Raw genomic sequence first — 17,498 nt, forward strand, 5'->3', positions numbered from 1 at the left:
TGCCCCAGTGTGTTTTGGGTTCCTGAATGAAACACACGCACATGCACATGCGCACACACTGGGTCACTTCCTAACCTCCACATGACTGATGTACTTTTAATAATCCTAACTCATCACTTAGACCTGTATTCTATCTTGCTGCCCAGGACCAGACCTGTTGCCCTCCAGGGTCAGGGTCCCTGGCATTTACGTGTTGGCTGTCTCTCTGTCCTGCACTTCTCAGGCATGGCAGCTACAGCTTTCCCAGCTTGGTGGCTTTCTCCTTCCTCCTCCCTCAATCCCTTGCCTGGGAATCCTGAAAGTACTGCCTCTGCCTCCCTTTGTTGCTGCTGGCAACTTTATTCACCAATCAAAACCAGCTGGGGGCAGGGACCCTCAGCGGCTTACATGCAGACATGCGGATTCCCATGTAATTTTGGAGATCCAGTTAACATAATACAAGCATTAGACCAAGTCCACAACACCCTAGTTATTCAGAGAAACCAGATACATAAACAGACTCACGTAGACACAAACATAGGTACACACACACACACACACACACACACACACACACACACCTCCTTTTCTCTTCCTCTCTCAGGTTATGAAAGTTTTAATACTCAAAATTGTCACTTCTGCTGGTGTATTCAGGATAAAAGAACTCTGCACACACACACACACACACACACACACACACACGCACACAAACGCACACACATACACACAGTCAGGAGCATTGAAGCCAGCATGGGCTATGTACTGAGTACCAGGCCAACCTGGGTTACAGAGTAAGACCCTGTCTTCAGAAAGAAAAACAAAAATTTAGAAGTACAAATGCCCTCGATGGGGTTCCCCTGGAATGTTGGGGAAAGAATACCGATGTGCCCGGAGTCCACTGGAAAATGAAATAGGGTGGGAAGACAGAGGGAGACCAAGTATCCCTAAGTGGCATGGGAACTGTTGGGGTCTTTGAGTTGAGGGAGGGACATAGTGTGATGTTTCTGATATGTGCATGCACCACAGAGCACATATGGAGGGCCAGGGGACAATGTGCGGAAGTCCGTTTTCTCTTTCTACATGTGTGGGTCCTAGGGGTCCAGTTACGGTCAGCAGGCCTGGCAGTGAATGCTTTCATCCGCTGAGGCGTCTCACAGGCCCTGAGGGTTGGCTTCTAAAGGAGTTATTCAAGTTGTTTTATTACAAATAGCTTTTAGTGCAGAGCAAGGACAGGGGCAGAGAAGTTGCTTAGGAAGGCTCTACAACCATCCAAGTAAGAGGTCCTGGTGGCCTCAGTTTGGTGACTGATGGGGTGAAGCCAGAGAGGGGAAATGACTCCAGTAGCTATGGAAGGTGTTTGAAATTTTCCCAAGGCGAGCAGCCAGAGCCAATGTTTGAATCTGAAGTAGAACACAGATAGGTGTGCACTTCATGGGCAGGTTCTCAAGCAGGTAGAGGCACCATGTTTTGCTCAGCCCCTGGCTCCAGGTTCCAGGGACTCAGTGGCCAGGGCTCCAGAGAAGGTGAGGACCCAGGGAGGGGTCAGGAAGGCCTGGCTTTACAGAGACAGTAGGAATTTGATGGTTCTCGAGCTATGTGACCGGTAGTAAATGCTGGGTTTCCATGTGTGAGAGTCTGGGCCGTGGCCCTGAGAGTGACAGTGGGTAAAGGACACAGGTGCTCACACAGAGACGTTCAAAGTTCTGGGAGCCTCCTGGTGAATCCACCTCACTGCAGTCACCCGAGAGGGGAGCAGAAATTACCAAGGAGCACAACTAAGGCCTTGATGAGCACAACATAGTAACCCACAGATGCAGATTAAAAAAAAACATTGAAATTAAGAGACACACAGCCAAAAGGGAGCGACATGAACCCAGGAGTGTAATCTACATGGAACACATGTGTCGGAGAAACAGGCAATTTTCAGCCACTTCAAGCCTGCCAGGTATTCAGAGGGTGGTCTGCAAAGGAAGTGGGGTCTTTGAGCAAGAGCAGGGGATGGTTTTATTTTGGTGGCAGTGAACAAAAACTACATCTATGCTGTAGCCTTAGAAAACCTGTGCACCCAAGTTTTCTGCCAGGATGGTCGCATTAAGGACATTCAGAGATCACAACAGACAGTTGTACTGACTGAGTAGTATTTAATACGATCATGTCTTAAATAAGAAGCCATGAATACAAACATTCAAAACCAAATACATAATAAATAATCATTAAGTTATAAAGTACATCATTCATATTAAAACTAAATTCTCAGATGTGACTGTAAATAAAACAGAGCAGTAACATAGGTCAATAATGCTATAAATTTATTCACATATACAAAGAAAACACTTTCAGCTACACTATTAACAGCCATAACTGATTTTCTCTGAACTCTCATGACCTACAGCAATGTCTCTCTCTCTCTCTCTCTCTCTCTCTCTCTCTCTCTCTCTCTCTCTCTCTCTCGCCTTTCTTCCTTCTTTCTTTCCTTTTTGAGCAACTAAATATCACACTTGGGATGAAATTTAACTCATGAGTGTGGTCAGGTGCTCTTGTAAGTGTACTGGAAACATTAAAACTCAGACATATAAAGCTCAAAAAAAAAATACAGAATAGACTTAGGAAAGTCACACATCCTTGTTCTATAGATAGGAAAATGAAAACCAAAAAAAGCTTACACCAGGGGCAACCTCCATGTCAACAGTGTATCAGGCCCAAGGTATTGCCACCCACAGAGAACAAAAATGTCAAGGACTGGCTGAGTCTCGAGCACAGAGAGGTTCAAGACTGCTGTGCAAGACTTGCTCTGTCTAGTTAGTAAAGCATCGCTTGGCCTTGGCTAGTGGAGAGGCCTTTAGGGCTTCCGAACTCTGCAAGCTCTTAGCCTGTCTGCACTGAATTAGTTGTACTTCTAGAGTAGAAATAGTCAATGGTTTAAAAGCCTAGAACAGATTTTTAACAATAAACACACCAAAATAAATATGTCGTCTTAAATATAAAAATCACAGTGTCAAGAAGTCAACAGTTATACAGCCAGAAATAGTCACAGAATAAGACACAGAGAAGCTGTCCCTCTCCATCATTGCATCTCTACTTCAGCTTCCCAGCAGCAAATTCAACAACCCATGCTAGCACCGTCAGACACTTAAGTGGGCTAGAATGTCATCAAGAGTCGCACATTCACAGTTACACCGTTTCTTTGCAATACATAGTTTAACAATTTAAGAAAATACATTGTTTCTGATTGTGACACTTTTCTGGGAATCAATTAATAATAGTCAGCTCTGTCTTAGAGCAGTGTGCTGTGTCTGCGCTTGTTTTAAAGGTACTTTTAAATACAGATACTTTTTTCTTGGAGCAAAGACTTCCCCCAGGTCATGCCTGGGATCTCAGATCCATTTTAACAGTAAGAAATTTACAAAGAGATTATACTATTCCAGGGGAAATGACTTTCTAGACTTTTTAACTTGCTGTTGAAACATACTGTTGGAATTGATATCAAATGGTGGAACCATTTGCTCAGTGTAGGCTCTGTGGTTAAAAGATCAGAATGGTAGGTAAAGGTCCGTTTAAAACCGGGACAGAACCTCTGGTCTCTTGACTTATCTCCTGATTTCGACTTTAAATACATGATTGAACTTAACTTATCAAAAGTGTGCACGTGATGTGTCTTAAATGCTGAACTTGTTGGAAATGCCTGTTCTTAGAAGTTTCATTTTACGCATCAGAAAGGAAGGAAAGGATGTGGGAGAGGAGACTGAGGCTGGAGTTAGCAGATTCCTCACAGCACACCCATAACCACTGGAGGTGAGCGCTACAAAACTGGAGACTATATTTGGCTCCAGAAGACTGGTGATATTTGGTTACCTTCTTCACAAGATTACACTATTAGCTTATAAAGGATCTTGACATTGAGAGGAAGGCAAGTCAAGCCTGCTTCTTAACACGTCCTTCCCGCTTTAGAAAAACAGTGAAGGCCAGGGGTGAACCTCATAAATAGGTTAAATTCTACCATACTTAAATATTTTAATAGACCTAATCAAGAAGAAAAATTGTTTGTGCCCATCAGGAGAAGCTGTCCGGTAGAGAATAAGTAGATCAGTTATCACTGGGCCAGATGTTAATGTAACGAGTAAACCCTTCAGACATGCTTTCAAGTACAAAGATTTTCGTAAAGAATAAAGACTTCAGTCTTCAATATAATCTTATGCTTATGTATTTTCAGCTTACATCCTTCAGTTAGGGTCATAATAGGTCTTATTCTTGCAGACCAACAAGTTCTCTAGCCTTATTTTTAGTTAAAATTTTTAGTTTTCCCTTTCTGATCAAAGAATGTCACAGTCGGGCAATAAGATGAAGCCACAACGTGAGAAGTCCCAGAAATCCTGTCACCACAATAAGCTGGCTCTTGCTGAGAAGAGATTTTCCATGTTGACAGCATGGAGTCTGTGCAGGGAACCGCAATATCTGCACAGTAAGTGGGCAAAAGGATCTTAATCTGCAGCTTTTCTTAGTTGTTCCTATCATAATATATCGTACTTCTCCACTCAGAATCCCAGGAGGAAAGATGTACTCCTGTGTTTGTGAGCGTCTATACTGTCCGCTGTCCTCGGGAATCTTCAGGTCCTATGTGTTCTAGGAAAGATGCTGATGAATCATCTGTGGAAACGACAGCCTGTGAGTCACTGGGCACAAGAGGCAACCCGGAGACAGTATGGGAGAGAAAGAAATTCATTTAAGGGCTTACCTTTTGAAGGAGCCATTTTAGTCTTTCAAGGAATTCTTTGGGTGTTTTTTTCTCATACAAATCACAGGAAGGGCATTTCTGGAAATCAAATAAATAAATAAATAAATCTTTAAAAACTTTTAAAATTCCTTTTAAATACTTTGTACTTCATAAAATACTTATGTAAAATGCATTTCTTCTCTTGCAAACATAAGTCACATTCAGTAACAAACAGGAAAAATTCTGTAAAATCGTTCTGGAAACCACTTGTGATTTCATCCTCAGAGACAACTCTGGTATTTTAGTGTTTAAACTATTATATGGGGGGTTCCTCCTCCTCCTCCTCCTCCTCCTCCTCCTCCTCCTCCTCCTCCTCCTCCTCCTCCTCCTCCTCCTCCCCCCACTCCCCTCCTCTTCCTCCTCCTCTTCTCCTTCTTTCTCTTCTTTTCTCCTTCTCCTCCTCCCCCTCCCCCTCCTGCCCCTCCTTCTCCCCCTCCTCTTCCTTTGCATTCTTGTTGCCCTGCTTGTTATGCCTGTTTGTTGTTAGTTTATAACCAAGTACAAGGGTTTCCTGGGCCTTAGATAAGCTTTCAGCACAGGATATGTGGCAGCTGCTTTGTTTTCCAGCACAGACAGAGCACTTACTATTTTTGGATACAGAAGTGCTGTCCCCTTTTATGTACAAGTCTACAGAGATCATCTGAGCAGATACTGTTTCATATGTGTCAAATTTCTAGAGTTTATTAAGTAGACTAAAGGGATAAATACCTCAAGGAATATACATTGTAAAACATGTTTCCTCTTTGAGCTTCAGCCAGTCTTACACTGTTGGGTACTGTTTCCATAATTTAAGACAGGATTTCCTCTTTTAAGGTCCATTCCCTTGATTACTAGGGATCATAGGAGTGTGGCTGGCTTTCCTTCCTTCTCCTCAGTCTCTCTCCCTCCCTTCCCCTTTCTCCTTCAGTTTTATGCTCATTCCTGTTTTGTTACCAAAGCAGCAGGCTGCTTCTCAACCCTCAGTCATGTGATGTTACGGTGAGACCATTGGAAGCAGCACAACAGCTGTGTTCTTCCTCATCCTGACCAGCTGTTTGTGAAACCTGGAGAAAGTCGGCCTCTTAGCTCTCACTTTCCTCACCTCTACATGAAGAAGCTTGGTGTGGAAGAGTTGGGTTCCAGGTCTATAGCACACAGCTCCATTTCCTAAATCTCTTGCCCTGAGTTTCACAGCCCTGAGTTTCAGTGCGTCCCCCACCCCCATTTCTCTTTCCTCCTGCTTTCCTTCCTTTCCTTTTCTCCCTCCCTCCCTCCCTTCCTTCCTTCTTCAAAACTTTGGAACAGGTCTCACCCTGATAACCCAGACTGTCCTGGAAGTCTCAATCCTCCTGTCTCAGCTTCCTGGTGCTGACCTCACAAGTATGCACTACCTTCTCAGGCAGTTCCTTTCTTTGTGGAGAAAGTTTCAGAGGGACGTTTTCATATAATAACCAGACCAAGCAGTCAGAAGAAACAAGACTCCTTTTTGCAATGTAATTATGATTTCATTTTAGCCTATGTGGCATTTCTTGAAGGACAGACAACCAATAAATAAGGCAGAGAAATGTCGTTTATGTCCTCTCTGCAGGTTTTGATTAATGTTTGAATTAGTCAATTCTTGAGTCTCTGAATTGCACAAAAGTTGACCAAAGAAGATATACAAGGAAATTCAGGGTCCTAAAGAAAACAGGAACCTGGACTGTCCTGCCCCATGAAAAGATGCTCCCTTTTAAGTTCACTGTTCACCCTGCTTTTGCTTGGGACAGTAATATTTTAATCTTGGTGTTGTAAGCTGTTCCCTCTTCTTGTCAGATAGCTAAAATCTAGTCCCCAATGATGCCACAAGCTATGGCCAGCACATGGATGAAAGGGAAATATCTCTTAACTTCGAACACATTCTTTTCCTAATGGCTTCTTCATCCCAAAGCTTAACACACTGCCAGGGAGTGGTAGCCAGTTCTAGTTGGGTTTCTGGACAGTGAAGACTTAACAAAGGCAATGCTACTTCTCTTTTTCTTTTTTTTTTTTTCCCCCGGGGCTGGGGACCGAACCCAGGGCCTTGCGCTCGCTAGGCAAGCGCTCTACCGCTGAGCTAAATCCCCAACCCCTGGCAATGCTACTTCTCAAACTTCACCTTGTACACTGCGGAGTAACTCAGCAAGAAGGTGGGAGGGGCTCTAGCTGCATGGACATGTGAAGCAGCGTATGTTACAGCTAACAATCTTCTCACTGCTATAGACCTCCTTAAGTCGTACCCATCCTTTGTGTCGCTGCTTAAGCATCATTTCCTCAGGGAAACCTTCAATTATCCCTCACGCTGGTCCATGTATATTTCTTTTAAACAATTAAGAGGCATCTTAGAAAGCTTGTCATAAATAAAAGTATATCACTTGTTTGACATCAAAAAAAAAAAAAAAAACTATGATACAGATATACATGCTCCGTGGGAGTGACAACTGCCAACAAGAAAGATGACAAAGGACAATCTTACAGCCATGTGCCTCTGTTTATTTCCTGTCCTCTTAGCAGGCAGCCTCCTCCTCAGCTGTGCCAACAAGTCGTTGATGAATGTCTTATTGTTTCCAGTGTTTGATGGCTTGAGTTTGGCTTTCTGAAAACAGGCAAAAGCTTCGTGCTCACATTGCCCCTGAAGGACAGACAATTAGCATACGTCAATGAACATTGTTAGAAGTTAAGAAGGATCCTCCAACCCGTAGCTTCTGCTTGTACATTTGTTTTGGACATTTGTTTTAGGGGCTTCATTAGGCCTGGTCATATGTCCAAAACTGCAAAAGATAGTTTTTCCCCCACTCAGACAGCTTCTCTGTCTGGGAGAAAAAGGAGCCATTTCCTACCGCACAGAGACAAGCAGGGCCTCAGCCTTCGCAATTTTCTATGCCTGGTGCATGCTGATGTCACTCTGAGGTTGAAGCAGTGGACACAAGCTTTGTGGGGCTGGATGTGAGTGAGTGTGTGTGTGTGCATGTGTGTGTGCATGTGTGTGTGCATATGTGAACCTGACGTGTATGTGTGTTATATGTGTGCATGTTTATATATGTGTACATGTGTATGTGTGCACTCGTGTGCATGCGGGTGACTGTAGCGGTGTAGGAGGTATTGAAGAGAACCCAGGGACACACATATATAGGCAAGAAGTCTACCACTGAGCTAGCAGACAAGTCTTTCTATCTGTGACAGAGAATTTCGTTTAGGAGCAGTCACTAAACTCTGAGGCTGTGAATTGTGACCTGTAGCAGTTTTGTGGAAATGATCCAACAGTCTGGCTAAGAATCTTTGTCACTTCCACCCTCGCTGCACACAGCATGGGTGGTGTGCCTAGAGCAGCTCTGTAATCTGCAGTGCCCAATGCCAGTGCTCAGTAACTATGTGTGGAGTCCATTAGTAGGTGAATGAGTTTGGACTGCTCCACAGTACAGTCTAAGAGGCATTTCACCTGCTTGAGAGCCACCAGACATCTTGTAACATCTCAGTCATAGACATGTCTGGGTAGGGCAGGATTCCCCATAAAGGGTCAAAACAGACGTTAAGACTTGCTTAACCAGTGGGAAGGACAGCCTTCTTTAGAAGGGCTGTGTCAGAGACTTGGACAGGTCAAACATCCACGGACCAGTGAAGAAGCCAAAATCATAACAACGGAATGCACTGGAAGAACACACTGGGCAAGAGCTTTTCCACTGAGGTGAATGAAGCCTTGGCTCATCAGAGCCACATCTGAAACCATCTTAACTCTGATCCTGGAGCTCCTGACTGGTTGCTATTTCCTTTAGAGTGTGTGTGTGTGTGTGTGTGTGTGTGTGTGTGTGAGAGAGAGAGAGGGGGGGGGGGGGAGGGAGAGAGAGAGAGAGGGAGGGAGGGAGAGAGAGAGAGAGAGAGAGAGAGAGAGAGAGAGAGAGAGAGCGAGCTGTTTTCTCTGGAAGTTTCTTCATCTTCTTGTCACCGATGTTCACTTAAGCCACTGACTTCCACCCAGAAGCCTCCCTCCTTCCCAGCAATCTTGCCGGAATCTTCTCAGGGACAATCAGCTGAAAAGCAGCAGCCTGCTTTGCATTTTCCAACCGTGCACTTGGCCACCGTGGATGTTGACTAATAACAGGAGCCCATCAGCCTTGCTTTGCATAGGTAGCAGCAAGCCCAGCACGGCTTATCTAGTTCCTTCTATCAGGTAGCCTGTCACTAGGCCTTCCCATGTTTGCCAAAATGCTTATTTAATAGAAACTATTTATAAATGTTAATTATAGCACTTTTTTTTCCTTGAAAACCACATGTTCATGCTTGTTGAAGCTTTTTTTCTTTTCTCTTCTTTTTGACCACAACCGGCTTAACTTACTGGAAAAAATAATATTCATATTTAAAGGGGTAAATTTTCCAGCTGAAACTGAAAACGCTAACTGCTTCATCTGTGATGATCTGAGAAACCAGCATTTCTCACAGAGGCTTATTTTGCTGAGTTAACATTTTCATTTGCACACTGCAAAAAAACTAGGTTCCAAAGAAGCTTGGGGAGGGGTCGTAAGAACAAACTCCCAGAGACTATTCTGCCAGGAATGGTCAGGCTCAGTCATCAAAGCCAGACTAGAGGAGAGTTATGACATCAGGATGTGGATGTGCCACTGTCCCTACCCTTCCCTGTCTACTACTGATAAGACACCTGTTTGGTCTTGTCCTACAGGAAGCAGCCTGTCTCTAGAAATGTGTGATCTGGGATAAGACCCTCAAGCTGGATTTCAGAGCAGGTCAGAGGCTGAAAAGCAGTGGAGAAACGTGAACTGCAGAGTGACTGAGGGTTGGGGAGTTGATAGGGAGATGGAGGGAACCCTGGGCCTCTGAGCCAGCACCAGAAGATAATCATGCCCGTGTTTCCTGGCTACTTTTCTCAGTGGGGCCTCAGTGGAGAGTGTGAGGAATTTTCTAGACCTCCTTCACTCCTGCAGACTGGAAGGTACAGTAAGGAAGCAAGGAAAGGAGGTGAGAAGCCACTCCTCACCTTAGCAGAGAAGAGATTTTCAGAAAAGGCACACCTGGCTTGCTAGTTCTACAACTGAATAGCTGAAATGTAAGGTTGATTTCTTACAGCCCATTTCTGACAACAAATAAAGTATTTTTATCTTTTGGAAGGAAAGTCCTGGCCAAGTCAGCAGCTGTTAGGTGACCAGGGTTTCCCAGTGACACAGGTATATTGGACTGGATAACTTTGTTGTCAGATCCATTCCACACATTCATTCCACAACATTCACTAGCATCCCTGGCCTCTAGGGACCAGACGCCACCCTCAGCCCATTCCCAACTGTGCCAACCAAAGGTTCCCCACATAATGTCAGCTTTCACCTGAGGAAGGGCAGCAAACCCTCGGATAAATGAGAAAAGGAGACACAAGAGGGAGTTGGCGACAGAGCTCAGTAGCTTTGTAGAATTTGTTACAGACCCTGCTTTGGATGCTAACTCTGAAAACTTGGTGCATCATTTCTGCAGCCCTTACTTGTCTTCCTCTGTCTTTACATTGCCTGCCAGTGTAGCTTGAGGGCGTCAGTTAGAGCAATGCTCATGGCTGCATAGGCAATTCTGCTTGGTCAAATCATCGGAAAGATGCAGGTTCACTGAGACAAATCTTCTCAAGGAGATGTAAGATTTTCAAACATCTTCCGTTAGAAGATAGATTATAAGAGACTGGGAAGAGCATGGAGGGAGAGGACAGAGGGACCAGACTGTGCATGTATCCCACAGGGGACTCATTAGCTTGTACAGGTCTTGTGTGTTAGCAATGTGAAGGTGATAAAAATTAAAGTGACTACTGGGAAATTCAGACTTAAAAGCTATTCACTAAGAAAGTGTACCTGAAAAGTACTCATTGGGTCAACTCAGCTGAAGGTGAGGGATTTTCCTGTGTTCTACTTTGCTGCAGGCAGGAAACCCGGGAAAGAGCTCTACCCCCAGTCATCAAACACGGTGCGTGAGATGCTGAAAATTAGGCGCATTGAGAAATATTCTCACTTATTGGAAATGTCCTCTCAATAAGTGGGATGTGCTACTTTCTGTTTAGAGGCTGCTCATTAGAAAGGACCCAGTAAACCCAAGAGTGGTCATGTTCAGAGGCAGAGAGTGAACTGTGGAGCAGAGAGGCGGTGTGACTCACTCACTTTCTAAACTTTTACGCTGTCATTTACCATAATTCTCTTCTTTGAATGTCTCTGTGCGGTGCCCTCATTACTGGCAACACTCTCCTAGTTTTCCTGATTTGTACAATTAAAGGTCTAGCGGTGTGAGTGTTTCCCCAGTTTCATTTGCAATGCTAGGGTACCAAACCGAAGGCCAGAATAAAGACATTCTCGGGGGAGAGACAGCTATGAACGCACGAGGGCTGGAATGAGCTGTAGAGGACCACCCTTTGGAAAGACTTCATCAAAGGCTAAAGACAAGGAGGCTCACGGAGGCCCAGGTACATGGGAATTGCACACAGAGACTTATGATTTCTGCACTCTGCTCTCTGCCTTCCTGGCAATCTCATTCTTTCTTTCTTTCTTTTTAAAAGATCTGTTATTAAAACGCAAATGTTGGCTCTTAGCTTAAATAGATTACAGAGAAAGCTACAGAGTCTTCATATCCCAAGGCTCTAAAATGAGAAATATCAGTTCTCACTGTTCAGAAACTGATCCCAGCATAGCCTTTTGTCGTGGTTGGTTTGTCTTTAAAACATGTATTTTAAAAGGATATGTCATATGTCATTATAAGGATTTATAATATGTCATTGTTTGATTCACTAGTAAATCTATGGCCAAAATGGAAATGAAAATTTTGCCAATCATTAATTCGCAAAGTCATTGGAAATAAGCATAAATAATCATTCTACTGACTTGTTAGACTTTAAACTTAACATAAAATACATTTTCAGAAATAAATTCAATTGATCTTACCTTTACATCTTGTGGAGCTGTTAGAAGTTCAGGATCCTAAGAAAATTAGCCAAAGAGAATTAGTTCTGAGTTGGTGGTGCAAGCCAAAAGGTTCCTTTTGCATTAATTAAAAAATATCCTTTAAATTGCATTGTGACAAACATGGCCTTACCAAGTCATTCTCATAGATTTTCAGCTGTTCAACAATGTCCATAAGGTGACGAAGTCTAATCAGAAGGTGATCTGGCCTTTGGGGGCTTGATTTATGGGCCACGGTCCCCAAGAAGATGAGTATCAGACAGACAAGGGTCCTCTCCATGCCACCAGACCTGGGTCTCCAGCAGCTGATGAACAAGGCCTTGGTCTGGTTCTCACTTCAACCTGACTGTGGACAGGTTGTCTCTACAGCTACCTATTTATTCATCCCTCGAGAAGAGGCAAAGCCCTCCCATTGCAGCCTGGAAATCTTTGTACAGTGTAGAGTGAGTAACTCGTTTTTCTTTTCCATTGGCTAGGTATACGTGTGCGTGTGGGGGCAGGGATGGATAGAGTCCACGAAATGTGCCCCATCTGCATCTTATACAGGAAAAAGAGACACAAGGGTGAATTCCAGTTTTCAGCACTCCTCACCAAGGTGTGTGTGTGCATGTGTGTGTGTGTGTGTGTGTGTGTGTGTGTGTGTGTCTGTCACAGGAGGCACCATCATTTCAGAGAAGTAAACACAAACACTTTGCTCATTTGCTCTGCATCCCTGGCACCTTTCCTGGTTTGTCTGACAGTCATAAAGGCACTTCTGCAATGAGTAAAGTGGCGGCATGCCCTTTGTTGGAACTTTTCATAGGGTAATGACCATGCTTTCTGACTGAACCATCTATCCTGTATTCCATTGCAAAGACGGAAGACGTTAACTTGTAAGAGAAATTAAGTGATGGACTAGTTTCCTAACTAGTAAGAATATTTTAGATCCTTCTGTGTTTGCAGAGCTGTTAAAATAAGATTTGTTTTCAGTTTTCTCCAGTCTACCTCTAAATAGCATTAATGGTGCTTCCTGCCACTTCATGTAATGATGTGGTTTGTAGTGCAATAAACTGTTTTGATGAACTACGTGGACAGCTATGTGGACAGCTCTCTGTGAAGACATTGCTCTGTCTTCATTAAAATAAGGACCCACAAATTCTGTACCATTTGTTGTTTGTATTCAATGTACCAATTAAACAAATGAAAATGGTAAATGCTCCTCTCTGTCCAAGTTAAAAAAATATTATCTTCAAACATCAAGAGCAAAAGTATGTCTCTTTTCCTCCTAGGGCTGTATTGACTATTTCTGCTGGGTCTGAGCAGCAAGGTTCTAATTGCATTTGTGACCAGGTAGAGCCTGATAAAAGTCTCGGAGAGCAGAAGTAGTTTTAGCGCCCACCTCTCTGCTGCATTTCTTGTTCGCGTGGCCCTTCACCCACTGGAGAAAGTTGAGTGTTATACTGTGGCTCGAAGGATGTTTAGGGCATAGTCAGGTATTCTTATAAATAAGCCTCTTGACTGTAGATTTTGATTTACCTGCTTGTCCACCTGTTTTGTCACACACCTAACAACCTTATCTTCCTGTATTCCAGAATGTTTGCAGCCAACATAGAGTCTGTACCTGATTTACTCTGAAGGTTGGATTGTGAAATGCAATAATATTAATTCAAGCTATGATCTTATGCAGGAGCTGGGCACTCTCAGTCTGAGGAAAAGGTGCTTCCGGTAATCGTTTAATAGTGTGAGGGAAGTTGCTGTGTGAACTTATTAACTGATAAGGACTAAAGCTCACCACTTGGTGCAGCCCATTGCTTTGCCCACATGGTCTTTTCTATTTGTTTTCCTGATATACCTATGTAGATTCTATCTCTTGAGTTCACTATACACGGCAATTAAGAGTTCAAAAGCAGACTTCCTGAGTTCAAATCTAGACTCCAACAGTGCATTGCCATGTGACCTGGGTATGCTCTGGTGACGGGAACGTGGGAGATTACAGGCTTACGGGACCAAGGAAAGGGCTGAGTATAGCACAAGGTGAAGGCCCAGGATACTAATTGATCCTAAATGAGGGTGGGAAGGAGGTACAGACACATACAAAGAAGACTAGATCAATAAATGCTAAGCCACACTCGTGGCATGGCTTTAGTGGTAGTAGAAACATCCAAAGTCATGCTGCCCATAGGAAACCACTGCTCTTGATCTGGTTACAGATTCTGTCATGCCTCAAGACCTCCTGGCACTTGCTACAAGCCACCTGTCCAGATCAAGTCTCAAGTGCCCTGCCCAAACATCCCCACCCAGGAGCCGTTAGGAGTGGGAATCCTGGGGACACTTCTGCAGTGCCGAGGATACTAGCTAGCATCATGGGACACACAGGAAGGAAAGCAAAGGGTCAAAGTAGATGAAATGATGAAAACATATCCTGCCCAGCACATAGGCAGAGACATAGGAGATGTGTATCCTCAAAGGCTGGGGAAGCCAAGGAACAGACAAACTCCAGAGCAGTCGTTCTTAACCTGTGGGTCACGACCCTCTTGGAGGTTAACTGACCCTTTCACAGGGGTCAGCTAAGACCATGGAAAAACACAGATTTTACACTATGGTTTTTAACAGTAGCAAAATTGCTGAAATAATGAAATAATTTATGGTGGGAGCACTAGGAATGTTGAGAACCGCTGCGTTAGGGATCCTACTCCACCATGCATCTGCTTTGTTCTATGAGTTCCTTGTACCCCTGACCTTTTGAACTGCAAGATACTTACTTTGAGTTGTTTTGTGTTTGTTTGGTTAGCAATATAATTTTTTTTTATTTTTCCCTCTTACTGAAAATAGAGTTTTCTAAGATACTATATCCTGATTATGGCTCCCCCCTCTGCACCCCTCCAGACCCTCCCATCCCCACTTCCACCTGGACCCACCCCTTTTCTGTCTCGTATTAGAAGACATACAGGCATCTAAGGGACAATGATACAATAAAATATAATAAGATGAAACAAAAACTATCATATCAGAAAAGAACAAAACGAGCAAACGGAGGGGGGAGCCAACAAAAGGCACAAGAAGCTACAGACCCAGAGGCACAAGCAGGTGTGCACTTGCTCGCACACTCAGGAACCCCACAGAAATACCAAACTTGAACCCGTAATACATATGTGAAGGGCCTGTAGTATAAAAAGAGAGAAGAAAATAATTAATAATGATAATGATAATGATAATAATTCTAAAATAAACAATAAAATAATTTTTTAAAAGAAGGAAAAACCTAGACACAACACAAGGAGACAAGAACCTTCAAAGGAGCCTCCATGTTGTCTTTTGCTGTGCACTGCTGGGCCTCAGCCCGTCCTAATGAGTAGTTTGTTTCTCCAGTGAAGTCCCTTGGAGGAAACTGAATTTTCATTTACAAGTGGTTATCAGTTGGAGAAAGCTTCTGGGTTAGGGATAGAGGCATGTGTCCATTTCTTCCAACTGGTGCAGACCCATGCAGGCCCTGTGCAGCTGCCTCAGCTCTGTGAGTTCATGTGAGCACTGGTCCTGGGCGTTTAGAAAGCCTTGTTTTCTTGGTTTCCTCCATCCCCCAGCTCTTATGTTCTTCCCACCTCCTCCTCTGTAAGGTTCTCTGAGCTCTGGGGATGAGGGAAAACATTTGATGGAGATTTTCCCATTTAGGGCTTAGTGTTCCAAGGCCTCTTACTCTCTGCATACTGCCCAGCTGTGGGTGTCTTTATTTGTGCTATTACAGGAGGAAGGGGGAAGCTTCTCTGGTGATGGCTGAGCAAGGAACTGATCTGTGAGTATAGCAGGATGTCACTAGGAGTCATTTTATTGTTTTGCATTTGCTGTTGCTATAGTTTGTTTTCAGAAAGTATCTGGTTTTGCCACAGGTCCCTGGACTATCTAGACTCCTAAGCAGTATTGGACATGGGTTCCATCCCCTGGAGTGGGCCTTAAGTCCAATGAGATATTGGCTGGTTACTCCCACAAGCTTAAGTCATCATGGTCCTAGCAGATCTACACAGGACACCATTGTAGAGCAGGGGATTTGCGAGCAGGTTGACGTTTATGGCTCTCCTATGGTGGGATCTAGAGGACCTCCCTGTACCAAAAACACTAGCAAGTAAGGGCGAAGGCTCTTGTGGGGAAGGGCTTGACTCTCCATGCTCAGTGAGTTGCATAGGTCTTGGCTTTAGTCATGGAAGCGTGATCTCAGTTTGTGGAGAGCACAGGTAACAGCCTGTGGGTTTTTTTTGGTGGGGGGAGGTTTCCTGTGGATCCCTTTTGGACAACAACTCAAAAAGACATAACCCAATCCCAGTCCTGAAAGCATCCTGTGGTGACAAGAGGTGTTCAGTTGGAGCTTTATCTACCCCAATATTTGGCAGCTTACTCAGATTGCCTTCATACATGTATACATTTTAGGAGGCTTCTACTGCATTAGGTTTCCATGCTGCCCCTAAAACAGACTTTAATTTCAGCTGTCTCTCCCCATATCCTTCCCTCATCCCCCTCTTTTCTCTCCCTCTCCACTTGACCCTACCATTCCAGTGACCTCCCCATTTATCCATAACTACCTATTCTCTTTGTCCTTCCTGGGAAAAGCTGCCTGTTCTCCACTAGTCCCTTACTCTGTACCTAACCTCTGGTTCTACTGAGTATAGCTTGGTTATCATTGGCTTAACAGGTTATCCCACAAACGTGAACACACACCATATTCGTTTTTTGGGGGTCTAGGTTATTTCATTTGGGATGATTTTTTTCTAGTTCCATCCATTTGCTTGCAAATTTCATGACTTCATTATTTATAACGGCTGAGTAGTATTTCATTGGGTAACTGTACCACATTTTCTTTTTCTATTCATCTGCTAAGGGCTATCGAGGTTGTTTCCAGTTCCTGGCCACTATGAATAGAAAAGTAACAAATATGGTTGAGCAAGTGTTCTTGTGGTAGGGTAGAGCATCCTTTGGGTAGTGCCCAATAGTAGTTGGATCTTGAGGTAGAGTGATTTCTGTCTTCCTGAGGAATGGTCACACTGTTTTCCACAGTGGCTGTACAAGTTTGCCCTCCCACAAGCAGTGGATGAGTGTTCCTACCTCTCCACAGTCTCATCAGCATGAGTATTTTATTGTATCTTTGCCATTCTTATGGGGGTAAGACGATCTTTTGGATATGTTCTTGGATTCAGTCTGTATTTTATTGAGAAGTTTTAAATCTATATTCAGAAGAAAAATTGGTGTATAATTCTCTTTGTTGGATCTTTATGTGTGGTTAGGGTATCAAGGTAACTGTGGCCTCATAAAATGAATTGGGCAGTTCTTCCTTTTGTTTCTATTTTTGTGGAATAATCCAAGGAGTATGTTGTTATGTCCCCCTTTTCATTTGTAATTTGGATATTCTCTTTCTGCCTTTTAGTTCATTTGGATACAAGTTTGCCCTTCTTATTGATTTTCTTATTGATGGTCAGATAGCATTCAGGGAGTTATTTCAATTTTCTTGTACCATTTGAGACTTGCTTTGTATCCTAATCCTAACCCTAACCCTTAGTATATATGTAGCCAATACTGGAGAAGTTCCATGAAGTGCCCCTGAGAAGAAGGTATATTCTTCTGGGTTTGGATGAAATGTTCTGTAAATATGTTAGGTCCATTTGGCTTATAACATCTGTAGTTCCATTATTTCTCTGTTTAATGTTTGTGTATTGGTGAGAGTAGGGTATTAAAGTTTCTCACTGTCAGTTTGGTTTGAGCTGCAATAGTATTTCTTTCGTTTGCATCCTTGTGTTTGGGGAATAGATGTTAAGAATTGCAATGTCCTCTTGCTGGATATTGCCTCTGATGAGTATGTA

General features: G+C 43.5%; 1 protein-coding gene across 1 annotated transcript; it reads right to left on the reverse strand.

Annotated features, from left to right (window-relative positions):
* Nucleotides 1–2,105: 2,105 nt before the first annotated feature.
* On the reverse strand, nucleotides 2,106–12,027 carry Il21 (interleukin 21). The gene is given in 5 exon segments (NM_001108943.3): nucleotides 2,106–4,623; nucleotides 4,712–4,789; nucleotides 7,221–7,376; nucleotides 11,659–11,694; nucleotides 11,810–12,027. Coding segments are annotated over 5 exon segments (441 nt in total). The 5' UTR covers nucleotides 11,957–12,027; the 3' UTR covers nucleotides 2,106–4,599.
* Between the last annotated feature and the right edge of the window lie 5,471 nt (nucleotides 12,028–17,498).

The sequence above is a fragment of the Rattus norvegicus genome, chromosome 2, assembly GCF_021556685.1.
Source record: "Rattus norvegicus strain SHRSP/BbbUtx chromosome 2, alternate assembly SHRSP_T2T, whole genome shotgun sequence".
Lineage (NCBI taxonomy): Eukaryota > Metazoa > Chordata > Mammalia > Rodentia > Muridae > Rattus > Rattus norvegicus.